General features: G+C 35.4%; 4 protein-coding genes across 4 annotated transcripts; 3 read left to right on the forward strand and 1 right to left on the reverse strand.

Moving 5' to 3' along the window:
• Window positions 1-7,156: 7,156 nt before the first annotated feature.
• Window positions 7,157-11,671, forward strand: LOC128164728 (voltage-dependent anion-selective channel protein 2-like). The gene is made up of 9 exons (XM_052828724.1): window positions 7,157-7,291; window positions 9,105-9,173; window positions 9,298-9,429; window positions 9,543-9,663; window positions 9,893-10,003; window positions 10,130-10,246; window positions 10,417-10,564; window positions 10,816-10,873; window positions 11,370-11,671. Exons 2-9 carry the CDS (start codon window positions 9,110-9,112, stop codon window positions 11,459-11,461), a joined length of 843 nt encoding a protein of 280 aa, XP_052684684.1. The 5' UTR covers window positions 7,157-7,291; window positions 9,105-9,109; the 3' UTR covers window positions 11,462-11,671.
• Window positions 11,672-13,397: 1,726 nt separating this feature from the next.
• On the forward strand, window positions 13,398-25,584 carry LOC128164725 (cerebellar degeneration-related protein 2-like). Its single transcript, XM_052828721.1, has 4 exons — window positions 13,398-13,575; window positions 22,803-22,915; window positions 23,521-23,669; window positions 23,767-25,584. Exons 1-4 carry the CDS (start codon window positions 13,518-13,520, stop codon window positions 24,779-24,781), a joined length of 1,335 nt encoding a protein of 444 aa, XP_052684681.1. The 5' UTR covers window positions 13,398-13,517; the 3' UTR covers window positions 24,782-25,584.
• Window positions 14,452-18,786, forward strand: LOC128164729 (uncharacterized). Its single transcript, XM_052828725.1, has 5 exons — window positions 14,452-15,645; window positions 16,319-16,418; window positions 16,778-16,858; window positions 17,564-17,635; window positions 17,867-18,786. Exons 1-5 carry the CDS (start codon window positions 15,340-15,342, stop codon window positions 18,103-18,105), a joined length of 798 nt encoding a protein of 265 aa, XP_052684685.1. The 5' UTR covers window positions 14,452-15,339; the 3' UTR covers window positions 18,106-18,786.
• LOC128164727 (putative nuclease HARBI1) lies at window positions 16,872-22,210 on the reverse strand. Its single transcript, XM_052828723.1, has 6 exons — window positions 21,786-22,210; window positions 19,761-20,095; window positions 19,434-19,552; window positions 19,194-19,329; window positions 18,840-19,069; window positions 16,872-17,466 (listed from the first exon to the last, which is right to left on the reverse strand). The coding sequence occupies exons 1-5, from the start codon at window positions 22,005-22,007 to the stop codon at window positions 18,844-18,846; spliced, it is 1,038 nt and encodes a 345-aa protein (XP_052684683.1). The 5' UTR covers window positions 22,008-22,210; the 3' UTR covers window positions 16,872-17,466; window positions 18,840-18,843.
• Window positions 25,585-26,091: the final 507 nt, after the last annotated feature.

Here is a 26,091-nt window from a genome sequence, read left to right on the forward strand (position 1 = left end):
ATCGAAAGGTAAGTTCTGATTGGTCAATAATGAAATAAATTCTTTAATTTCTTCTCGATATTTGTCAATCTTCTTCATTATTCTCGCATTTCATTGTTGAAAGGTCAAACTACCCGGTATTTATATGCATAACTCCTTTCAAACATTTGATACATACTCACCATAAATTGTTATCAGTTTCGCCACCTTATTGACGAGCAGATTTATTTTATTATTAACCAATCAGAACTTATCTTTCGATTCACTGCGATTAAACCGGATGTAAACCAGTCTAGCGAAATTCTTAGGCACTTGGATGTATAAAAACACCTTTTTCTTCGACGTAACAGCATTGGCGCGGAACGAATGTATACATATGTCGTAAGTAAAGTATACTTGAACAATTTATCGCGAAATTTCGTTTGAGGAACGCCCAGACTTCGTCAAACCCGATTTCGCCCCAAAAAGAGTGTCCTACCCTTACTTTTTTATACATGCACATGCAATATATTTACAATAACTTCCAGGGCCCGTGACTCAGGGTTTGAGTTTTAAAATCCGGATTGTTAAAAAGTTTAATTTCATGAGTAAAATTTGTTTTAAATACAAAGAGTGTTTATGAAATGAATTATTATCGATATAACAATCGATATTTTTACTAAATTATGGAATTAGGCTCTGACAAGGTTTGACTTTTAGCAAAACAGAGGAAATTCGGAATAAATTTTTCAGATTTTGTTTTCCACAGAAATATTTTTGGTATATAGTACTATAATATTTAAAGTTAAGGTTTTATTTGTTAGTCAATATAATTTTGCATATTTTCTGTTGGTTTTATCTTGCTTTTTCGTTTAGATAATTGTATGGCACACACTACAAAAATATTGAAGAATGCTTAAAAAATTATAAAAGACACCATATATCTTATCATTGACCTCATATAAGTTTTATGCCAGCAGAGAAAGGTCGATATACTTAGTTTAAAACTTTTAATGTTTTAGCATTATCATCATTCAGTTTTTTATTATATTGAATCAAAAATGGGTTGTAATTTGAAAACTGATAGAGGAAATTCGGACTAGAATATCTATAAAAAATGTGAATGAAAACTTAATGCTTTGTATCTATTTAATGTCACAACCATTCATAAACTGTATTTCATTTGTTAAATAGTTAAGCAATTCCTATTATTTTCACAATTAAGAAAATCTCAATCATAGTGTAAAATTTTTATGGATTTTTCTTAAATTTTCAAAAAATATTCAATGGCCATTAACTCAAAAAGTAGGTAATTGACCTACGTTTTTGAAACTGAAGATTAACACTACCATGTAAGTTCTATAACACACAATAGTTGGTTTTTCATTATCATCAGTGGATTTTTTTTTTTCATAATTCTGAGTAAACGTCATCCTGAAGTAGGACTTATGTACATTCTGAGACTTAAGGACGTTGGGGCCTGCGATCAAAAGTCTTAAAGTTTTTTTTCTAAAGTATTTTTTAAAAATCTACACACATAGCTTAACCAAAATTCAAAACAAAATTTTTGGGTCTATATGCTTCATTTGGCGCTACGGTGTATTTAATATGACCTTTCTGCACTGAATGTGTAGATGGCACATAAATCGCTTTTCCCTCTATATTTTATTATTGGAATGAACTATGGCATCAAAAACAAAAAGAAACTATTTAAAATAAATAAAATAAAAATTATCATAAAGAAAAATGTTGCAATTTCTTCACCTTATTGATATTTTGACCTTTTTGCACTAATAAAATGCTGTTTTTATCCATTACCGATTCAACATGAAAAATTTTTATTTAAAAGTCTCAAACTTTTTCTCAAATTATGATAAACTTGTCAGAAAAATCTTCAAATTTCAGAAACTAAAACCAAAAGTATGGGTCTATTATGTAAAATTTGAGATATGGCATGAAATTGGGATTCTTTTTTTCCTGACTTTTATGAAATGTAAGTTAAATTTGCCAAAATGTGTCGATAGAAATATTGAAAAAATTGTCAAAATATGTTTTTCATAACGAAATGAAGATATCCTAATGCAAACTATCAGGAAATGTTTGCACTGAAAATAAGGAAGTTAAAGTGACGGTACTCTAAAGCAACTGAGTTATAAAAAATGTTCATTTTCTTCTTAAAAACCTTCCGCCACAAAATATAGTCCCATACTAAACTCTGTAAATATGTAATTTTTCCTTTACTTTTTTATTGAAAATAGTTTAATTAGCATTATAGAATATGAATTCATGAGTAGAATCAATATATGATGCATAATATCCAAAATAGAGGTGACCCAAAATGGCTACCAAAAAACAGAGGAACGAACCTCTTTAAGTCAGTAACTAGAAGAGTGTTTATCCAAAACTTAGGCGGCCGGTAGAGGTGACTTAAGTATGTCTTAAGTATTGTTTTAACATATTTAGAAGTTTTATTGTTAATTATTTCAATTCAGCATATGATTACAAAGTATTAAACACATTATGATATTTATACACAGAATCAATATATTAATATTCACCAATATAAAAATTTTGATTTGATTTATATAAATATTAACAGTGGTCGTAATGATCTGTAACATTTTCATAAACCAGTAGTATGCAAGTGGGCTGCTGAATAGGTTGTAAGCATGTAATAGTCGGTTTACAATTGAAAAGTAACAGCATATATAAACTCGCGAAACTTTAGCTGAAATTAAAAAAAAGGACGTTCGAAGACAGAAAAACCTTCAGCGATTTTAAAGACGACGATTGCCTCATTTCAGCATATCGACTTATTGAAGAACTACTTATGACCCTTCTTAAGTCAAAATCTTAGCATGCTTTATGTTACGGGCCCCTGCTTAGCGGCTTGTACCCGTATCCGTTTTTGATAATCTGTCACTCAATAGTCAATATATGCGGCATTCATCTGACAGAAATCTTTCGTATCTTGAGTATGACAAAGTAATAAGTGATCACTGATTGGGGTGTCCCCAGCCTAGTGAGAAGTGTTCACGAAGAAGAAAGCGTGCCCTGGTTCCTGAAGCCTACCAAAGTGTTTGCATATCGGAAGGCCTCCGGAGCTATGCCTGATCAGGCGTTCCCAGTGAGTTATGTTCACCGCTGGGGTGTCGCCAGCCTAGTGAGAAGTGTTCACTGACCAAGTGTACCCTGGTTTCCGAAGCTTTCCGAAATGCTTGCCTACTCGGAAGGCCTCGCGAGCTGTCGTAGCCTAGTGAGTAGTGTTCACCGATCGAGGTGTCCCTAGCCTAGTGAGTAGTGTTCACCGACCAAGTATACCCTGGTCCCCGAAACCGTCCGAAGAGCTTGCTCAATCAGAAAGCCTCGGGAGCTATGGTAGATCAGACTCCCTAGCCCAGTGAGTAGTGTTCACCAATCGTGGTGTCCCAGCCTAGTGAGTAGTGTTCACCGACCATGTGTACCCTGGTTCCCGAAGCTTTCCGAAAGGCTTACCTACTCGAAAGGCCTCGCGAGCTGTCGTAGCCAAGTGAGTAGTGTTCACCGACTATGTGTACCCTGGTTCCCGAAGCTTTCCGAAAGGCTTGCCTACTCGGAAGGCCTCGCGAGCTGTTGTAGCCCAGTGAGTAGTGTTCACCGATCGATGTGTCTCTAACCTAGTGAGTAGTGTTCACCGACCAAGTATACCCTGGTCCCCGAAACCTTCCGAAGAGCTTGCTCAATCGGAAGGCCTCGGGAGCTATGGTAGATCAGGCTCCATAGCCAAGTGAGTAGTGTTCACCAATCGTGGTGTCCCAGCCTAGTGAGTAGTGTTCACCGACCATGTATACCCTGGTCCCCGAAACCTTCCGAAGAGCTTGCTAAATCGGAAGGCCTCGGGAGCTATGGTAGATCAGGCTCCATAGCCAAGTGAGTAGTGTTCACCAATCGTGGTGTCCCAGCCTAGTGAGTAGTGTTCACCGACCATGTATACCCTGGTCCCCGAAACCTTCCGAAGAGCTTGCTAAATCGGAAGGCCTCGGGAGCTATGGTAGATCAGACTCCCTAGCCCAGTGAGTAGTGTTCACCAATCGTGGTGTCCCAGCCTAGTGAGTAGTGTTCACCGACCATGTGTACCCTGGTTCCCGAAGCTTTCCGAAATGCTTGCCTACTCGGAAGGCCTCGCGAGCTATCGTAACCAAGTGAGTAGTGATCACCGATCAAGCTGTCCCTTGCCTAGTGAGTAGTGTTTACCGACCAAGTACACCTTGGTCCCCGAAACCTTCCGAAGAGCTTGCTCAATCGGAAGGCCTCGGGAGCTATGGTAGATCAGGCTCCATAGCCCAGTAAGTAGTGTTCACCAATCGTGGTGTCCCAGCCTAGTGAGTAGTGTTCACCGACCATGTGTACCCTGTTTCCCGAAGCTTTCCGAAATGCTTGCTCAATCGGAAGGCCTCGCGAGCCGTCGTAGCCCAGTGAGTAGTGTTCACCGATCGAGGTGTCCCTAGCCTAGTGAGTAGTGTTCACTGACAAAGTATACCCTGGTCCCCGAAACCTTTCGAAGAGCTTGCTCAATTGGAAGGCCTTGCGAGCTATCGTAGCCCAGTAAGTAATGTTCACAGATCGAGGTGTCCCTAGCCTAGTGAGTAGTGTTCACCGACCAAGTACACCCTGGTCCACGAAGCCTTCCGAAGAGCTTGCTCAATCGGAAGGCCTCGGGAGCTATGGTAGAGGCTCCCTAGCCCAGTGAGTAGTGTTCACTGATCGAGGTGTCCCTAGCCTAGTGAGTAGTGTTCACCGACCATGCGTACCCTTGTTATCGAAGCATTCCGAACTGCTTGTCCAATCGGAAGGCCTCGGGAGCTATGCTAGAACAGGTGTCCCTAGCTCAGTGAGTAGTGTTCACCGATCGTTGTGTCCCCAGCGTAGTGATCGAGTAGTGTTCACTGACCACGTGTACCCGGTTTTCAATGAAGCCTTCCGAAGTGCCTGCCCAATTGGAAGGGCTCGGGAGCTATCCTAGATCTTGCTTTTCTAGCTACTGAGTAGTCGCAGGGTCTCCCCAGCCTGGTGAATATAATAGTCAGTGGCAAGAGTTGTGCATGCACGATTGGAAGGCATCAGAAACTAGGCTAGATCAGACCCTGAGATTATAAAACTTTCTTGAGTACAAACTTATGCTTCAAATTGTACTCGTGTTCCAAATCTTACTCAAGGTTTTCATTTTCATGCTCATACTCCGACCGAGTACAATACGGCGATTTTCCGAGTAAGCTATTGATATTACTCAAAGACATACTCAAAATACTAAATCTATGCAAAATGCTGTACAAACAAAATAGATCACATCTCGTATATTGTGTACTACAACTAAAATTATCTAAATTGCGTTTAGATTAATGGGTTTTGTAATGTACTTATAGGTTTACGTACACTTTACGATTTCATTGCAATAGCTCGACTTCCAAAAGAATCTCTACTAAGTCAAATAAGACCCCTATCCATCATTTTTAAAACCATGAATCAGTGTCTCTTTTTTTTATTTAATGATTCAGATGTGCTTACGGACTCATTCTTTGATTTTCAAGAATTGGGGTTAGTTATAAATCTAAAATTGGGGGGGGGGGGGGGGGCACTACATATAAGATATCCCTTTCTATTGATTTATTTTTAATTAACGCTTTGTAGTGATACATGCAGCAAAGGCCTTTGGAATGGGGTGGAGGGGGGGGGGAGGGTAGAATTAATTAGAGGTAATTATTCCAAATGGGATTTTAGGGGATTGAATGCTTTCTGTGTGACAACTATTTAACTTTTTCAGATTCATGGTACATTTTATATCTATAAATCAGCTTTTAAAAATCGTCTTTAGTTAAAAAAAATATTACTGTATCTGAGAGAGTTTCTTTTTGAGAAAATAGAGACAGAAAATTAGGGAGAAAAAGAAAGACAAACTGAGCGAAATAGAGAAAAGTAAAGTGACATCTGGCAAAAGTTATATAGCATTGTGAAACTTTGGAAACCATCAACATTGCATGAATACTAGTATATTCAAAGTTCTTATTATGAATCTATACCTTTGGAATCTCAAATAAATTGTCATCTTTATGTCTTTTGTTTTTAGTCCAATTTCTTTTGATTACAAAATGTAGTTTTCTAATAAATCGATCTATCATTTTTGCTGCTCTAAAGTTCAACACCATACGGTAAATATTAAGCCTTCGTACATGTAGTTCAGCAATGTCTGGCACATTGAAAAATTAATAATTTGATATGAATGTTTTTTAATTCTCTATTTTTAAGCAAACCGAATGCAATTGAGAATCATAGTTCTACAGAAACTGACAGGGCGGAAATCTACATGATCCAATTCTAACCAGTTTATCAATTGATCAAATCTTCAGCAAAAATCACTGAATGAAGGAAATAATCATGTGGATATAAAACTCAAATTCCCTTTATAGGAAAAATTGGTTACTGTATTTACATTGACAACAATTTAGTTACTTTTAATTATCTACTTTATCATCGGATTAATTTAACAACTTTTTAAGAAAGATAAACAGTATAATGCTATTTTGTATGATTCATTCGGACTACATGTATGAAGATAGCGACATTGCAGAAAAAAAATCAACACGATCCAGCTGGGCACTAACGGACGTGGGTTATGTATTTTTTTCTATAATCTCATTGTTGTTGCTCTGTTTGCGAAATAAAAAAAAAAAAACAAAAACAAAAAGCAAAAAAAAAAAACAACAACAACAAAAAAAACAAAAACACAAACCCCCACAAACCCCCCCCCCCCCAAAAAAAAAATCATTCTTTAAAAAAAGGTAGAATTAGTCCTATGTATAGTTATTTTAACATGTTTTAAAATTTCGGTACATTATTTTTACATATGTATCCTCAAGTTGTTATAATAGTTTTTTCTCATTTCAATCGCTTACGAACTATTTTGAATTTTAAATTCATATTTAAACGTATGTTCAACCTTCACCTAGCTAAATTTTATATAAATTTATTATTTTATTTGTAGCAATTATCTATATGTACTATCCACGTCTCGGCTTTCTTCTGGAAATTAAGGTCTCTCTTCATTGCGGTAATTAGATAGATCATATATTTACGGGCTGAATATTTATCATTGAAAAAAAATCTATGAGTACTATATAGTATTTATTCAATACAGATACTTTTCTTTAATTTTACATGATATCAAAATCGGGGTGAAGTTATTTTATAAGAATAATATGTATGATTACGGATATTCTGCGAGACTACCGGAAAAGAAGATTGTGACCTTCAGCGTGTGTTCCCGATCAAGAACGGTTGCATCTCACTTGACAGACTTGTAAGTACAAAGAAGGTATTTGCTGAAGCGCTGTTGATAGATCACGATTCATTGTTTAGTGCCCTGTTTCAGATAGACACTTTCTATAACTATAAAATACAGTAAAATACTTGATAATTTGACTTAAAATATATTGAATGCATGTCATTTAGTATTGACCCTGTGTCCTACCGAAATGCAAAGTAGGAATACATATACTTGTTTTTGTAAGAAATGTCAACAGAGACACAGTAATGTTTTAATATAATAATTATTTTGTAAACTCCTTCGACTGGTCTAATATTTAATGCTTGAAATACAGTCTTGCTAGTTGCTTAATCTTGATCAGGATGCCGACCCACCTTATCCTTGTCTTATCAAGGATATATGTTAATTAATATTCTGATGTAAAATTATTGTTTCATTTATTGGAGAAAGAGTTAACAGAGTTCTCAAATCATTTCTTCAATCGGCCTGCTCTTTCAATCAAGTCTCGAGATGCAACGTTACTGTAGAGCATTTTCTTGGCAAGCACATGATGTGGAAATTCCCTGGTTGTACTTTCACTTTTATGATTTGTGCTTGATTCTTTGTGTTCTTATATTACAAAACGGTATAACTGAGGAATGAGAAGTAAATACAAGATGATGTCATGGCATATGCCGCATATGAATTTGCATATAGGAAACGCATTAAGGATTGCTAGATCTATTCATTAATTCTTTCAAAATCATTATAGTCTGTCCCTAGATATTTATGCTGCATATTTGAACGGTTTTTAATAAAAATACACATACCTGTGACTGAAGTGCAATTAAAATCGATGAAAGGGAAAATTCCCAAGATAACTTCATTCACACATTATCATTTTTCCCTCGTAAAAATTCACAGGAACAAAAACAGATTTCCTACGGAGATTTATAATGGGGAATGTTGACATCTTTTCTCCATTCGGAAATACTCGTGACACCTCGCGCAATTTTTCGACGTTATCATCCGGGCGTCTTCATCTCCTTGGCAATGGAAAAACCTCGTAGACTTTTTATTTTTAGCCGTGTACTGATACCCGACAAGCTAGAGGGGGCGTTTCAAAGGGGAAATCTTGGGATTTTTTCATACTATTGAATGAACATCGTCTGAACCAAGAAGTATTTATAAATATTGAATAATTTAAGAAAATATGCGGCAAAAATATCTTGGGACAGACTATAGTTTAACCTTCAGTTAAATGTAATTTTCTTTTAAATGGTCAATATGGTACATAACTTGTCAAGTGAAAACACAAAAGTCAATATCACAAAATTAAGTTCATTCAAATAAGTCAAATTTTTTTAGGTCAGATGACCATAGGCATTAAAACCCAAATCTTTTACTCATCAGCATGTCAGCTTTTGTTTAAACAATATTTGGGACATCAGTTGACCCATACAAAAAGTCAACCATGGCAGATTAATAACTGCAATAGATTTTCAGGTCAAAGGTTAAATAGCTACATGTAGGTCACCATGTCCAAATGTATGCTAATACCAAATGTTTCCAACTTAAAATCAAGGGAAGTTGGCACGAAAATTTTTGTTTTTAAATAGTGCCAATAAAAGATACCAATACAAGAAAACAAACAAGATAAATGAATAGTTGAAGAATACATCAACTTACTTATCATTTATTTACATATTTACAGTTTACTAGTAACCGTTTTGAACACAAGATTCTTTCTCTCATACAAAGACATCACTAAATACCTGTGAGGTACTTCAAATACTGCTAAAACCTCATTTCTGTAAAATAAGTAATTCTCGCGTCATTTATGATTATATTATTTTATACATTTTAGACGCGATGGCTCCCCCAACATATGGTGATCTTGGAAAGGCAGCAAAAGATATCTTCAGCAAGGGATACAGTACGTAATGATGTATTTTTCATCGATGAAAAATTCTGACAAAATTGAAATGAAGAAACCTCTGTTTTTGTGTAAGTTTAGTACACAGCGCTAAAAGAATAATTGTGATGATGACTGTTTTCAGACTATGGAGAGTGGAAGCTGGAGGCAAAAACCAAGACAGACAGTGGGGTAGAATTTACCACAACAGGCAGTCACAGTGACAAAGGAATCATCAGTGGAAGCTTAGAAACCAAATACAAATATTCCGATTTAGGTATGTAACTGAATTTCAACAGTGTTGAAATTTATTGATATCATGTTTTATCTATGATTTTGATAGTTTTAGTCTTACTTGTGCTTGATGTTTTGTTGTTGTGTCTTACTTAGGTCTTACATTCAAGGAGAAATGGAATACCAGCAATGTGCTGTTTACAGAAATTGCCATTGAGGATCAGCTCGTGAAAGGATTGAAACTGGAATTCAACACATCCTTCGCTCCCCAAACTGGGTAAAGATATGGAACATTGCTATGCTTAGAAGTCCATTTATGCATCAATATGAAAGTGAAATTTAGAAAGAAAAAAAAAAATACCAAAAGTTGAATGAGATACACATTCAATATTGCAAAAACTGAATAGATATCTCATTTAAGTTGGTGCATTGGATAATTTATACCACTGTCCATCTCTTGTAACAAAGCTTAAACATGTTCATATCATTATGTTATTTACTTACAGAACCAAGAGTGGAAAAATCAAAACCAGCTACAAGATGGATTACTTGAATCTTGGTTGTGATGTTGACTTTGTGTTTGCTGGACCAACCATCAACGCAGCTGCTGTCTTAGGGTAATTAAAACTACCACAATTTCAGTTTCCTAGTTTATTCATAATGCCTATGCCATATTAAAGAATAAAAAGCAAATTATTTAAAATGATAATAAATACAAACCAAACTCTTTTTCCTTTATATAGCTACAAGGGCTGGCTCGGAGGTTATCAGATGTCCTTTGACACTTCCAAATCCAAGCTAACAAAGAATAACTTTGCAGTAGGTTATGAAGCCAGCGACTTTACCATTCACACCAATGTGTGAGTATAAAAGAAATCTCAAGACCACCGTTTTGTGTAATGAATGTCATTTATTGCTCCATAAAAATTGTACATGCATCGGTAATAGTCCTAGACTAATAGTCATATGTATCTGTAAATGGATGACAATCTGGGAATTTTAAATTTTATTCTAATTTTTTGTTTTAAAGCAATGACGGAGCAGAGTACTGTGGCTCCATCTACCACAAGATTAGGAAAGATCTTGAAGGAGGAGTGAAGCTCTCTTGGTCCTCAGCCAAGAGCACCGCCTTGGAACTGGGCACCAAGTACAAGATCGACAGTGATTCATCAGTCTCTGTAAGTCAAGTTTCGTGTAATTATGTATAAAACCAATGCAAATATGGAAGATTATGTCAGATGTTAATTTTATGATGCAATAAGAATACAAGTTAAAACAAGATTTAAAATTAGTGTATTGAGATCTGAGGAATTATTCTGTTATTTAAGAATATACAGATAGTTATTTATATTAATATATACACAATATACAGATTTTATTCGAGTTGCCGTATGTATTGTTTTGATCATTGTGACTTTATTTCAAACAGGCCAAGGTAGACAGCAACAGTCGAGTAGGATTAGGATATACAACTAAACTTAGAGATGGTACGTACGTTACACAGGGTGGGACAAAACATAATGATGTCAGATAGAAACTATCCTCCCTCTATTTAGGAATATTGTTGCAGGATTTCACTCTACTGTCTATGGATTTCCATTTATATGCCCATGATAAAGTGTGTTTGCCAGCAAGAGTCTAATGAATTGTACATCTAATGATCTTGATTGAATAATCATTGGACCAATCACTGTGTAACTAGGCTTTTGACATAAGGTTCCAGCAATTCTACCCCGACAAAATTTAAATCATTCAATCAAGAATAAGAGGCTGTTACACAGTTGCCTTGGGCATGCAACTCTATCAAGCTGTGTAACAAATCTTACTAATTTGTGCAATATCTCCATTAAAATTAATTACAAAATTAAACTTTGTAATTTTAAAAAATATATTGTATATACAATTTTTTTTCCAAAGTTATAACTATCCATGAAAATGTACCATGTTTCACATTATTGTGAATTTTTTTTTCTTTCGACACAGGAGTGAAGCTTACTCTGTCCGCCCTTGTAGACGGCAAGAACTTCAACGCCGGTGGACACCAGCTGGGTCTCGGTCTGGACTTCGAGGCCTGAGCACCGACTCGAGTGACTTTTGTTGACTTGTAAGATGTAACCCAGACATTCAGTGGGGAGAGTGAATTTCATCAGATCTAGGAGTGCTGTTTATTTTTCATTCATCATGTACAAAATACGATCTTGCAGAAATATTCTAAATGGTCGAGCTTATGTGTTTGTCAAAATACTTTTTAAAAAAAGGAGAAGTAAATCTGATTTGATGTCTTACTAATGTTTTTGGTTGTGTTTCTGTTTCGTTTTGATTTCTTCCTGGAAGATTAATCTAGAGGGTTATAAGATGGTGGGATTTCGTTGGAGATTTTTTTCTGTTATGTCTTGTCTGTGTTGCAAGATTGTCATGTGTAAAAGACCTATAGGCCAGGTTGAGAACTGGAGTTTTCTGGGCTCTATTACAAGTAGTCTTTAATAAAGTAGTATAATCGGACTATAATCTATTTATGTTGTGATAATTTACCAGTGACTGACTATCAGCTGTATTGTAAAGTATGTCATTTTATCAGCTAGTGAATTCTCTTGACTATTAAATCCACCAGTCGAAGTTCCGCCCATGTTATGAAGTTCATAACCATGTAAATATCAGAAGAAGACACCAGATGTATATTATTTGACTTGAACTCCGTGTAGATTATATTATTTATGTTCTTTGGGTGTCCAGGATTCTGGATTTCTAGAATCCACAGAAATACGCATGTTTTAGCCCTATGGTGTACTGTAGTACAATTAAAAGTAGCCTAATTCCATTTAATTACATTATCTTGTGTTTGTAAACCTCTCATTAAATCTTCTGTAATTGATGAAGTTTTCTCATTTATCTGCGATGAAGTAGGTATGCAGACGGTTTATATGGAACATACTCGGTAATCGGATTTTACACAAATTTGTTGGATATCAAGAATGTTCAGAATTGAATGCCTTCTTTTTCTATAACACAATGGATTCTTATGCATGATTGGACAATCTTGCAGTTACTGGGATATAATGAATATCTTTTTCTGATGAGAGTTCCATTTTTTTTTTTTACGTTTTCTTGCATCTTCTGGCCCCGCTGTCACCAACGTTTTAATTAAATATGTTCAACTCTCAGATCTTTATAAAAAGGCAAAAACTCGAGAGTCGAGACTGAGAATAAAGATGAGCAAAATTGGTTACGGCGGAATCGGGGAAAGAGAAAATAATTACCATTGATATGAAATTAAAAAATCGTAACAAGAAGCCTACGTTTCATATATAAATGATACAGCATAGGATGGATTCTTCCTTCATTATAATATTTATTTACACTAAGTAAGAAGGGAAAAAAAACGTTTTGGACAACGCTGAGAGTTTTTGTCCGCCAAAAAAGAGATCTTTCATTCTCATCGAGTCTTTTTGCTCACTGTATGATTCAGCATTATTTAAATGATAAAGATATTACTTATATATTAATGATATAGATTACTTCTTAGTATGTAATTACTTCCGAAACCATAGGTATTATAGGTAAAACAAAATAAAGAAATTATTGCAATTCTATTCCAAATATTTATACCCGGGTGATTTTAAAAATCATTACCAACGATTACAAATAAATCGGCAATTATTGTCATCACTAGAAGCAAATACTAAATTCAGAATAGAGTAATAAGTTATCTTGCAGGAATTTTTCATTACCAAATGCACGTGTGGCCTTCTGGTTTATCTATGAAGAACATGCATAATTTAGGTTTTCGGATGTTTTCATAAAAAAATTGGTCAACGTGTGATTTTTTTAATTAAAAAAAAAAGCTGACAGGTCCGACAATGGTTTGATTAAAATTTCATAGCAGTCTATTTTGTAGCAGTTGCAAGGAATGGGTCGTCCCTTTTCCTCGCTGGATCCACCCATACATTAATTATTCAAAATGTTCTACTCATCCCCTTGGTCACGTGACGAGTCATGTGATATGTTCTGATGTTTCGCCACGTATATTGACGTACAGCAAGGATTGTGCATAGCACACATTTTAGAGTGAGGCCTTACAAAGGGGGTAAAATGTCATGCCGTATGTAAACAGACGATAGGCGATATTAAGCGATGGAAGACGATTCGGAGGTTCAAGATGACCAACAGGAGGAGGACTGGTATCAAAATGGTAGGTGAGGCTACTATAGAACGCATAGGTGATTGATAAAAGCTAACTTATGATAATCAAAACATACACAGAACATGCACGTGTTATCAACTATTTTTTAACAATATAGTTCACTATCAATGCTGATACGGATATTACAGGGAATTAAATCGGTTAACTTTATCAGAAATTATTGATCAGTTTCGCAGAACGTGGCTGCGGTATGGATAATTTGGAAAAATCGATTGTATGAATCATGCTCCATCCATCAGTAGCAACCAGAATCATTCAAGACGGGGCCGAAAAAATCGCCAAACTGTTTCCGGCGGGTCGAGATATGCTCCAAATATCAGTATTTTAAGTAAAACAGATGTAGTTCTTCAATCTTCATGACTAGCAGACGTATACATTTACATATTGCTGCATCTGCTGGTCAGATCGATCAAGAAGCTATATTGTGCATATAGAAAATTAAGTGATGACATGTTTTTGCATACGTAATTGATGTCTGTAGTAGTTGAATACTTCTGGTACTAAGTTGTAAGTCATGTGTAACTCAGAATCACAATTTTCTGTAATATATACGTAATTAAGAACATCAGCCCAGACAGATTATTAAAAAATAACCGGTCAGTAGTTACTATAGTTACGTTAATAGTACCCAGTCGGGTCTGGAAAGTTTTACTGCTGTGTGGAGCAATAACTTTTTTGTACTATCTACAGACGATAGTATTAATTGATAATAGAATCGATGAAATTCTGACAAGAACTGAATTTTTATAATTTTAATAATTTAGTGTGTGCATGCCATTACAAATCAATGGCTGCATTATGAATGAATGGTGTCATTTTCCCACAGTGCACAATGAAATAGTTGGAAGGAATGCAGGGGCTCGTTTTACAAAGATTCGTAAGTCATAAGTCTTAAGTCTTAAATATTCCTAACTTACGACAAAGCGTAAGACCGTTTTATGAAACATATCCTATTTGCATGTCGTAACTCCTAAATCGCAACTTTCCTCGTAAGTCATAAAGGAACTCTTTAGCCTTAAAAGGTATGAAAGTAAACTTGGATACCGCGCGAACCAAGACGCGATGACGCGCAGACGGTATATTTCCGAAATGACAAGAAAAGAGAATTGGAGACAAGAAGAAATATCTGCCCTGGTTGAGGGTGTTAGCGACCGCCTCGAGGTGATAAAAGGAAAATTTTCCCCTTTTATTACCTCAGAGAAAAAAGCCAACGCATGGGAGGAAGTATTGGAAAGGTATATTATATTTTTTTCTGAAATCATATAACGTTATGTTAAAGATATAGCATAAGTAAATCTTATGTCTATATAAATAAAAAAATGTCATTTTGCATTAAAAGTTTTTAATATATATTTATATTTCCATCCCCTTACCCGATTTCATTTTCTTTTGAAGGGGAGGGATTGTGCCGAAATTTTTTAATTGAAAAGAAAAGATTTCATACATATAAAATTGCATTATACAAGTATAAATATTTTTCATATGTGAGAAATATGACAAAAAGTTAGATTCACTCTGTAATTGGTTGTGGCAATATTGATTTTTCATTAAAAAAATTAGATATCTTTGCTATATAGCCGTCGGCATTGTTTTGGAGTTTATAATTTCACTCTATAAATATCAACCAATCGAATCGGGGAAATCCCGTAAACCTCCTTCACACAAAAATGGTGGTTTGCGTAAAGTTGGATTGAATAGCGCTTTTGATGTGTTTTAAAACTGAAACCGATATGAAATGAATTTCCTGCATTTATGATACAGCGATTTATGATGGCTTCGAATACTTATGTCTTTAATGGATTACCGCGTGAATATTATCGGATCAGGAAAAAAGAGGTAAGTGTCGTAAGATGGTATCGTTCATATTTTAAAGCGTGCACATATTTTTTTTTCAGTGTAAATGCCTGCAGCTTTACACAGCGAGATGTCAAAAGTATAAAAAAGAAGTGGATAGACATTCAAAGCAAGACCAGAAAAAGAGAAGCAGAGAGGAGAAGAGAGCAGAAAAAGACTGGGGGAGGTCCACCTCCACTAAACTTGAAGCCATGGGAAGATAAGGTATATACATTTAATGAAGCACAGTTATATATTCGATTATTGTTTTTAATTTTAAGTTAGTGTTTTTATACATATCACATCCAATCAATTCATTGACCTATTTCTGGCAGCTAAAGACACACAAAGTGCAAGAGCAGCTGTAGGATGATGGTACAATCATGTAAATAAACAATGTGCAGCTGGTACATGTATGTTCAATAAATAGTGAATACATGTACAAGTGGCAATGAGTTGTATTTTAGAAAGGACACAAACAAAATTATTCATATATATCCACATGCATCAGTATTTATTTGCTTATTATTGGTAATTTATATTATATGTTTATTTTACTTATCAAAATGATGAGAAACTATAATACTGTGGAATCATCATTGTTTGTGGCTGACCAATGTTGGTGGGTTTTTTGGATAACCCTTGCCCACGAATTTTCATCTTCACAAACCTATACACACAATCATTTGTTTAATATTAATTTAGTAAATTTTGGCCACCTTCCAACATCCCCCCCTCCCCCCCCCCCCCCCCCCCCCCCCAAATAAAAATGATTCTACAGTATTTGAATTACAAATCTTTATATCGTAGATATACATGTAAATATTGTACGGATTAACAAATTTATTGTGTACATGATAAAAATATTGCTTATTACTCCTCATTGACTATATTGTAGATTGTTTCTATTCTCGATGATAGCATGGTGGTAGGGATAGAAGGTGGTTTTGACACCAGTGAGTGTGGAAGCAATGAGTTCCCTAAAGCCACATCTAATGGTATAACATGGTTTCATAAGTTTCTTTAAAATAATGAAAACAAAAGAAAACAAATGAATGAATAAACATTACTTAAAGTGTCATGTTAAAAGCAGCCTTATTAGGGCATGAGTAGCCTTTATAAAAGTACAGTGTGCTTACAATTTTTTTAAAAACTTAATATTAGATAAATATTTATTCAATATTGATACAATGTACTAATAATTCTTTGGGTTTATACTCAACATTTTTCATTAATCATTCTGGGCTTGCTCCTTTGTATTGTACACATTATAAATGGAGTTGTTACATCAATGATTAAAATAGATTGTTAAGATCGATGAGCTTGATAAATGATATTTAAAATGTTTTTATGGTAGCTACTTCCAAGTTCATATCAGCAGATGCCTCCAAAACCCAGGAACTAATTCCTGAGACTCCTCCTCCCTCATTTGCTGGAGGTAAGCAAAGTAAACATTTATTTATTTATAGCATTGTGTGTGTGTCTTTGTACGATTTCCTTAAAAATGCTTTCAGTGCGTCTTAAAATATTTTTTCTTTATCAAACATAAATATAAGTAATAAACAGCAATATTAAAAAGTTCACCAGGATATGAAGTTTGTTGGTACGTGATCAAATCTACTGAGCAACACTTCGGGCTCCACAGGATTTGATCATGTGACCAACCAACTTCATATCCTGGTAAACTTTTAAAATTGCTGTTTCTTTCTTAATTAAGCTTGAAAATATGCATCACTTAGAGTATATACACCTCATATAGAATTTACTGGCTATATTTAAATTAGATATCATTATGTGAATTAATAACTGTAAACATTTAAATCAAACAACTGCTCAGCCTGTGATTAAAACAGCAGTGTGATATTTGGTTTGTAACAAATGTGTTTTGAAATTATGAAGAAAAAAAAACAGTATGTAAAGGTATTATTATATTCCTTTAATTGATGGGTGATAGAACATGTGGGTCTCTGTCCATCATTCTTCTAATTGAAACAAGTCCCTGTAATAGGTACATGTACTAAAATGGCCATGTAGAATGGTGTACACCTGGAAAAAAAATAGCAATGATTTTTATTAAGATATATTATTAGTGAAATGTTCAATCAGTTTAAACATTATTAATTTAACTATTTATTTCCTAAAGATACCAGTATGCCAACTGGCTGTTCCACAAAGAGAAAAAGAAAGATCACTGTTGAGACAGCATGTACATCAGGTAGGGTAGGAGGGGGAGGGTGACTTGCATGTATTAAGGAGCGAAATGATGCCTTGTATGTATAGTTTGGTTTTTGTAAAGACATTTTGTACATCATTTTTTCATTGAAATATGAATAATATAATAAATGCTCTCAACTCCAGTCAATATTTGTATTATATTGTATAAAGAGTTCAACTATGGTACTATACAAATTATATATATTGAAACATTTCAAAATGTATTTCTTAGATAACTCCAAGGCAGAGCTACTGCTTAACATCCAAAGAGAGAAACTGGAGCTTAAAAAAAGTCTGCTCGAGGTAGAAAAGAAGAAGTTGGATGTGCTTAAAGAGATCTGTTTTGAATTGAAAAGAAAAAACTGTTGCTGTTCCTATTCTTTTCAAACTCTTGAGCCCTTAGTTGAACTTGAACCAGCATCTTGCTCAGTTTCACCAACTATCAGAGGTCTTGTTGTGAAAGAAATTTAATTTTGTCTGTGCAATGTAAATTAGCCTGTTTTATACCATGTAAAGAGCTTTTCTGATGAATGGTGCCTGTATGTCTGTCTCTCAATCTGTCTGTTTGTAAACTAAGCACATATTTTCCTTCTACTTTAGAACCCATTGGCAGTAAATATTATTATTGTATATTCTAAAATATTGAATTGAAGGGTCAACCTTTGTGAAAGGGAGATAATCATAAAACTTGGTTAACATTTAAATACCGGTAGGTGTCTTAAGATATTCTTCTCAAGAGTCACTGCACTAGCTATTCCGGTCTTAATAATATAGTGAAAATTATAAGAAAAAAATATGTAATGCCACATGATACACCAATTTAAAAATATTCCATAAGTGAGCAATGTGGCTCATTATTCTCTTGTTTTGCTTGTTAAATTTGTTGGGTGGGGGTATTTGTAAATCTTTATTTTTTTAAATTTTCTGATGTTATAGAGATCTTATGGTCATTTCAATAAGAGATGAAATAGATATTTTGTGATTTCATAGCATGGCAATTACTCTTGATTGTTTAATGACATTGCATTTTGAAATGGAAATTTGTTTAGTATCAAATCCAATGGTTAAAGTTACATTTGTGTTATACTTGTTTTGCTATTGTTTTCATCTTGTGTTTAACAGTCAAGTTATGATGACGTGATTACAATTATTTTTATAACCTTAATATATCTTGTTGTCTTTACTTGCAAGTATATTGAACTTACTATTTCAAAAGCGTTGAACCAGCCTCTTTCTGATCTGTTGAGCTACACCTGCACCGTTTGCTTGGAGATTGTTGATTTCCTCCTCACCCTGGTGCTGGATATCAAAGTCCACCTCTGGCATTGGCAGCCTGTCTTTGATACATTTGTTGTGAAGCTTGAAGCATGCTACTACAGTCTTCATGCACTTTTGGGTGGCAAAGGGTAATACACCCCCAGTTGGATGTAAGCATCTGAAAGAAATCAAGGATTTAATATTAGCACTATTTCTTTAGAGTACATGTATTTAATAAGATGAGTAATAATATTTTTCATTAAGATGAGTCGCAAGAACACTGTCATTTCACGTCATCTCACCTAAATCTTGACTTGAGCACACCAAATGCTCTCTCCACCACAACACGGGTTCTGCAGTGGGCGCTGTTGTAGTTCACTTCCTTTTGATTAGCCGGGATGTTAATTGGTGTCATCAAGTATGACTTCAAAGGATAGCCTAGAATGCAGTTATATTTATGTAGTATGTACTGACTAACTTTAGACATTCATGTGTAGAATGCTCAATTTACTTGCCATATTTCATTTACTTATAATTCATACCTGAATCTCCTAGAAGCCATCCATTGCACCCTTGGGCCAAGATGTGGTTCAGGTTTGAATTTTCAAACACAAAGCTATCGTGAACAGCACCAGGCCACTTGCAAACCAAATCTATGAATCTTAAAGAAGATGGGTGAATAAGATGGGGCAAAAGCCCATTGGTTCAATCATGTATTTACTATCAAATCCTTCTTTAATGATATGATACAGTTTTTGAAAAGCATAATTTTTAACATCTTTTAATCTTATATTGATAGTATCAGTCTTCAAAGTACAATAATATGAATAATGTTAACTATGGAACTTAATTGCTCTTTGAAATAATACCTTAGGGAAGCGTCAGAAACGGCCTGGACATTCAGAGCATGAAAACCCTTCCTACAAACGTAGCTTGGCTCGTTTTCGGAGGGAGCCTGAATTTTTATCAAAGTCCCATCCACTGCGCCCAGCACATTGGGAAATCGGGCCTTTGAAAAGAACTCTGTTTTTGTTCTTCGGATTTCTTCCTCAGATGTAGGAAAAGAGATATTTTGCAAGCGGTGGCAGAGGGAGGTCAGAACTCTGTCCATGGCAATGCAAACACTAGATTTCGAAATTCCATGTAAATCCCCACACTCCGAATAGAATATTCCTTTTGTGAGGCATCTTATTGTGACAAGAACCTGTCAATAAGACAACATATTCTTAACCACCATAACTTTTCATTAATTATTTACATTACATACACAAATTCCATATGAATAATGTTTGGGATAATATTGGGTTTGTGATTTTTTTAAGGAATGAATGTTAACATATCACTATTTAAAAAGTATAAATGTAAAAACTAGTGTACTCTATTACTCTAATATATATTTCATAGCTGGGTGGTGCCCAAAATAGATTGTTTAATGAAATAACAAATGAGTTAATGGTGTTTTTTTTTTTTCAAATTACAAACTAACACCTCTAAAACTCAATCTACCAAAAAAAAAATGATATTCATAAAAATTTATGAAAAAAGTTTTGTATAATAATTCAGTCCACTGATTTTATTGCATATTTTTGGAAATCAGAATTGCTCAACATCCAAGGAAATCTCTCTCTCTCTCTCTCTCTCTCTCTCTCTCTCTCTCTCTCTCTCTCTCTCTCTCTCTCTCTCTCTCTCTCTCTCTGGCAGATCTGGTAAAAACAGTAATGATTTTATTTTTTGACTTGTGAAGACTCTGGTGTTTTTTTCTATGTCAGGTGCTGGGGTCATGGGTAAAGTTGTACCATGTTGTTCCATGCATAGGCGTCGGAACCGGGGGGGGGGGGGGGGGGGGGGGGGGCTTACCCCCCCCCCTTCTTTTGCAAAGTTAGACCTAACCATTAGGGACATAGCATCATACACCATAGAGGGTTCAGCCCCCCCCCCCCCCCAAACTTTTTCTCGCAGCGAAGATAATTGTTCCTAAATTTACCTTGAAAGATTGAGAAGTTGGAAGCATAGGTATACCCCCCACGGATTAGCCGCCCCCCCCCCCCCCCCCCCCCCCCACGGATTAGGATTTTCATAATTTTGGGAATTAGGTTTTTTTTCCTCAATATTTCTGAGGATTATTCTAGCCCCCACTTTCAATTTCCTTCCGACGCCAGTGCCATGTGTATAATCGATGTCTAGCCGTTTCGGCCTTTTCCCTAAATTGACCTTAAATCTGTTCGGATCTTGCTAGTTTCGGCCCGACGTCGTTTCGGCCTATATATTTCTGGACGTTTCACTCTGGTTTTAATAGTTAATATTGGGCAGAACCATGACTTAGCATAGATCAAGACACGTTTATGTTGCGTTATTTTTTTTTGGAAAAGATAAGTAATTTATAATCGTAGAATACGAAGCTCGGCGTTTCACCATGACGCAAAAAGGGATTAAAATATCTAATCCATCACATTCACCGAGATTTTTTACATTTTATTTTATATGTATATGACCCATGAACCTCTAAACCTGAACATGAACCTATAAAAAAAATAGTGAAATCTGTTGGGAGGGGGGGGGGGTCCAAACAACGTCGCTGAATTCATCACTTCATTACCTCACTCATTCGAAGAAAGAACACATTTCATGGTATAGTATGTAATTGTACTCTGAAGGTTGGGTTATGTTGAAATAATTGTTTTTTCCAACGTGTGTTTAGACACGTGCGTGCATGTATTCATATTTATTTCGTGTTTGATCCGTGCCCGTGTGCTCAACGCCTATATATCTACAAGCACCGTTTTCGTGACGTAGCAATCAGGAAGTGACGTTATCAAATGTGGTGTAAATATTCGAAGTTGGAATGATTATGATGTGCGTTGTGTCAGATGATATTAAATGATAATGATACCTACTTGGATAACTGCAGGGATGGCCTTGCTTCTGTTGGTTGGTCTTTCTATGTCTTCTTTAACTAGATCAACGACTTCGTTTAAGTACCTTCTCGGAAGCCTGTACCTTTCTATAACCTCTCTGTCGTTTAAATAATCTAATGGATTGTTTCTATCTCTGAACACTCTTCTACCCCTTTCCTTTTCTCTTTCGTTGAGAACATCAAAAATAAGCAAAGACGCCATTTTTTATAATTTTATTATCCATAGCAACAACGATATATTTAGTGAATTGGACAAAACTTAGGACTTAGGGTAGCCTTCGGGTGGTCGTAGACTTACGGCCGAATTTCGTCGTAAGCCATAAGTCCCAAATCTTTGTAAAACGGCCTTAAACCCTAGGTGTGGTCTTACGACCAAATATATGACTTACGACCTTTTGTAAAACGGGCCCCTGGCCTTTACATGAACATTCCTTTCATATGATTCTTTAAAAGTTGACGAGTATTTCATGCAGGAAAAAAAACAATTTTTCTAAACACTTGAATTAAATTCAGTAGAATAGTTGGATGTGTGTCTTATTAATTATGATTTATTAATGTTGGGCGGTGGGTACCGAATCTGCCTTTCACTTGTATAATACTAGTATTTCGTGCCATGTAATTCGACATGAAAAATTTCACTATACAATATGTACGGTATATTGCATGTATCAGTCAAAATTTTCCCGGGAGTCTAACGCCATTTTGTGACTGTCTTTCATAATTGATTTGACATGATATTTATTTATTTTTTTTAAAGTTTGATTATTGATGATCTTGAAATAAAAATCACTTTTGAGTACACCACATTGGGACTTTAAGAACATGACAGCTTTTTTTCTACATTCATGTATACACATACCGGCGATTATATTTTAGTTGAATATTAGGCTTATAAAGGGCAGTTCGCTCTTGATGATTAGAAGGGAAAAAAAGTAAACGTGTTGGCAAATTAAAAGCGTAAATGCAGTATTTCATAAATGTGGAATTTCTACTTCAGATCTACAACTGGCTGCAGAGCTTGGAAAAGCCCTTCTTGAGAGGAACCGCGAATTAGAGGCGCAAATCATCCATCTCCAACAAATTAACAATGAACAAAACCTGGAAATTGAGGTACAACTATATTGCTTACTTGATTTTGGCCTTAATACTATGTAGCCTGTGGTATGTTAATTACTGGGTTATCGAGGTACATCTACGGGTATATTGCTTATTGGCCTTAATATCTTGTGGTATGTTATTGGGTGGTCTATTCAAAAGTTAGGACCCATTATGAAAGATTATTATTATCATGACGCGGTTACCATGAACATGAAGAATGTTTTAAGCAACTTTTCATTACTAAGATAATGGAGTCGTGCATGTTTATGATTGTATGTAATCCAGGTAATTGTCTTGGAGTGAACGTTAATTAGTTACAAGACCACGCAACAACACAACAAAACTATTCTGATGTGTAGAAGGCTAATAAGGATTACTTCCTTTTGGTCCAAGTTACGGAAAATTGGAATTCTACAAAAATGTCTTTTACTTAAAATTTAGAAAAATAGTATCCATATTTTCAGAATGAAAGTTTTACTTTTTGGTTACGTAAACAAGAAAGAATACCAGTATGCATAATTAAAAATAAATTAAAAGATTGCATCCTTTCTATCCATTATTCTCTCTATGAAGCTTCAACTTACAGAATTTGTATGTATTTTTCTGGTATAATGCAGTATATCACGCGGCAACTGGAGACTGTCAGGGACAGTAGTGAATCACGCATGCGTATTTACGAGGAGTTGGACAGGACGTCGCAGGACCTGGAGAAGACAAACCAGAGGCTGCTTATTGATGCCAAAACAGACAAGCAGCGGATAGAAAAGTCAGTACACAGAGGGGCAATGTAGTATACCAGGTTCACGATTCCTGAAGTGAAATGTATATAGGTCATACAACCCTTGTTTTGTATCATTTTTCAGATTGATGACTACCGTTTTGCAGTTGGAGGAAAAGTGTGACAATTTGGAAAAAAAGGTTGAAGATATGAAGGCCGAGGAGAAGCGTTTGAAACAGAAACAACAGAAGCAGGACAGCAGACGAGCTGTGAGTCTCGCGAGTCTCCGCGAGAAGGAGCGAGATCCTTATTTGAAGGATATCATGAACGAGGACTGTCACTGGACCTATAACAATCAGTTCAAGAAACTACCTCTGAACCCTTACGAACAGGAAATCAAAAATCTCCAAGAGGCTGTCAAACAGCTCAAAGCGCAGGCGCTAATTGATAAAAGGAAAAAGGAAGACTTGGAGACGGAAGTGTCTTTATTGTGGGAAGAAAATGCCGGTCTGGAAAAGAAAGTTAGATCTTTGGAGGACGATGTAAAAGAAAACGGTTATTTAAAGTTCGAGATCCAACGTCAAAAGTTGAATCTCGGTAAATACTGCAAAAAGTGTTCCAGTGATCTAGTTGAACTGAAAACTGCAATCGAAAAGGAGATAGAACCAGACGATCCGCAAGTTGGCGCGGGAAAACTGGTTCGTCTGGAAAGTGGAGGGAGCGTTTATGGAAGTACAGAATCTTTGAACAAAATAGTCCCCGATATACAAGAAGTGTCTCCGGTGGAAGATAATGATACCAGCAGTGTTTCTATTCTTGATGAACTGGAGACCCAATACAAGAAACTGTTCAAGAAGTACGAGGACCTTCAGAACAAGAGCAGCAGACGACCCGGAAGTTTTCACGAGAGCGAGACTTTCGACGAAGCTCTCCATAGACAGTTGGCCGTGTCTCACAAAGAGGTTCAGACATTGCTAAAGATGCAGAAATCCACGTCTACTGCAGAGGCGGCCACGTCTGCCGAACAAGAAACCAACCTGCCTCATTATAAATCCCTGTTCCGAGACATCTTCGCCACGCTAAAACAGACCCGTATCGACGAGTCTTCTGAGCAGCCCCTGACAAGTCCGCATTCCGCAGAATATAAACCGCTCAAGTAGCTATATTATTTTTAAAAGTCAAAATTCTAGTCATTCTGTGTATTGATAACTGCAGTATTTAATTATATTACGAAGATTTGAAAAAAAGAAGAAGGTTTTTTTGTTTCCTAAGTCGTTTAACAGTATTCAATTAGATCCCGAAGGTAAAAAAAAATCAGTCAATTTTGTTTTCGTTTCTAAAGTCGTTTACACTTTACAGCATTGATATTATATAATGTTAGTTCCTGTCGTATCAAAGAGTTATGTTATATATTAGTTTGAAATAATATTGTAAATTAGTGCAAAATAATGCAAAACTGTGTATGGTATACAATTAATAGCATTAGACAAAATGTTTATCAAACTATTCAATGTAGATCCGTGATTAGCTGTAGAACTATATAGCTCAATGGGAAACTCGGGTTAGTGGTCTGTCAATCCGAATTTCCTGAAAAGCTACAATTCTGCAGTTAATTGTGATTAGACATCTATTAAACTGCCATAAAAACGAGTGCAGCATATTTGTAGATGCCTGCTATTTATTCTTGTACAGTTCACAGCATTAGTGTTTTGTTTGTTTATGAGAGCACGTGCATCTCGATATTTTTATTTATTTATCGCGGAAATCACAGTGGTGTTCCAATGTGTTTTGTTATGTCTTTTTTTTTACTGCTTTTTTGTTGAAATATATACTCGTACAAGTGATATTGTTGTATTCTTCGGGTATTCATTTATACTGTTAAGGATTGGAAATTTCATATTTCCTGTCGAATACAATCAATTTATCTGTTGTTTTTGTACTGTATAATAAAGATGCAATTGATTAGTTGTCATTCATCAGTATTAATGACATATTTTTTCATATTTTCCAAATGAATTCCGGGGGGTAGTATTGATTTTGCACCGAGCACATTGTGTATCAGTATATCCTCACTTTTAAATATTCTATCGATTACATCTAATTCGAGTTTGCCGATGGGAAAATGGAGTTCGAGTTATCGACCTTATATTGGTGTAGCATGCACAATCCACTGCACTTTCCAAAAAAAATTATGACACCTTCGTTGGATGTTAAAATATTTTTTATATCTTATATGTACTAGTATTCTTGAAATCATCGTCGAGGTGAAATTTGAGATGAAATTGAACACTGTAACAATATAGTGTTAGCAACAATTTCGAGAGGATGGCATCCAATGCATCTTCGCTAGCCAAGGGTTTTCGGTCCACTCCACTCCCCGCGAAAACCCTTGGCTAGCGAAGATGCATCCCATTATGCAAGCTAGTTACAAGTAATATCTAAAATATTTATAATGAATATAAAAGTTTGT

Source organism: Crassostrea angulata, chromosome 10 (assembly GCF_025612915.1).
Source record: "Crassostrea angulata isolate pt1a10 chromosome 10, ASM2561291v2, whole genome shotgun sequence".
Lineage (NCBI taxonomy): Eukaryota > Metazoa > Mollusca > Bivalvia > Ostreida > Ostreidae > Magallana > Magallana angulata.

Bases quoted from the DNA above. Each gene is read 5' to 3' on its own strand.
- LOC128164729 (XM_052828725.1), top strand. From the start codon at position 15,340: ATGATACAGCGATTTATGATGGCTTCGAATACTTATGTCTTTAATGGA. The intron at 16,859-17,563 runs GTAAGCAAAGTA...TATTTCCTAAAG, and splicing joins TCCTCCCTCATTTGCTGGAG to ATACCAGTATGCCAACTGGC. The intron at 17,636-17,866 runs GTAGGGTAGGAG...TGTATTTCTTAG, and splicing joins TGAGACAGCATGTACATCAG to ATAACTCCAAGGCAGAGCTA.
- LOC128164727 (XM_052828723.1), bottom strand. From the start codon at position 22,007: ATGGCGTCTTTGCTTATTTTTGATGTTCTCAACGAAAGAGAAAAGGAA. The intron at 20,096-21,785 runs GTAGGTATCATT...TCTTATTGACAG, and splicing joins CCATCCCTGCAGTTATCCAA to GTTCTTGTCACAATAAGATG. The intron at 19,070-19,193 runs GTGAGATGACGT...GATTTCTTTCAG, and splicing joins GTGCTCAAGTCAAGATTTAG to ATGCTTACATCCAACTGGGG.
- LOC128164728 (XM_052828724.1), top strand. From the start codon at position 9,110: ATGGCTCCCCCAACATATGGTGATCTTGGAAAGGCAGCAAAAGATATC. The intron at 10,004-10,129 runs GTAATTAAAACT...TCCTTTATATAG, and splicing joins AACGCAGCTGCTGTCTTAGG to CTACAAGGGCTGGCTCGGAG. The intron at 10,565-10,815 runs GTAAGTCAAGTT...TATTTCAAACAG, and splicing joins ACAGTGATTCATCAGTCTCT to GCCAAGGTAGACAGCAACAG.
- LOC128164725 (XM_052828721.1), top strand. From the start codon at position 13,518: ATGGAAGACGATTCGGAGGTTCAAGATGACCAACAGGAGGAGGACTGG. The intron at 13,576-22,802 runs GTAGGTGAGGCT...TTTCTACTTCAG, and splicing joins GGAGGACTGGTATCAAAATG to ATCTACAACTGGCTGCAGAG. The intron at 23,670-23,766 runs GTCAGTACACAG...ATCATTTTTCAG, and splicing joins GACAAGCAGCGGATAGAAAA to ATTGATGACTACCGTTTTGC.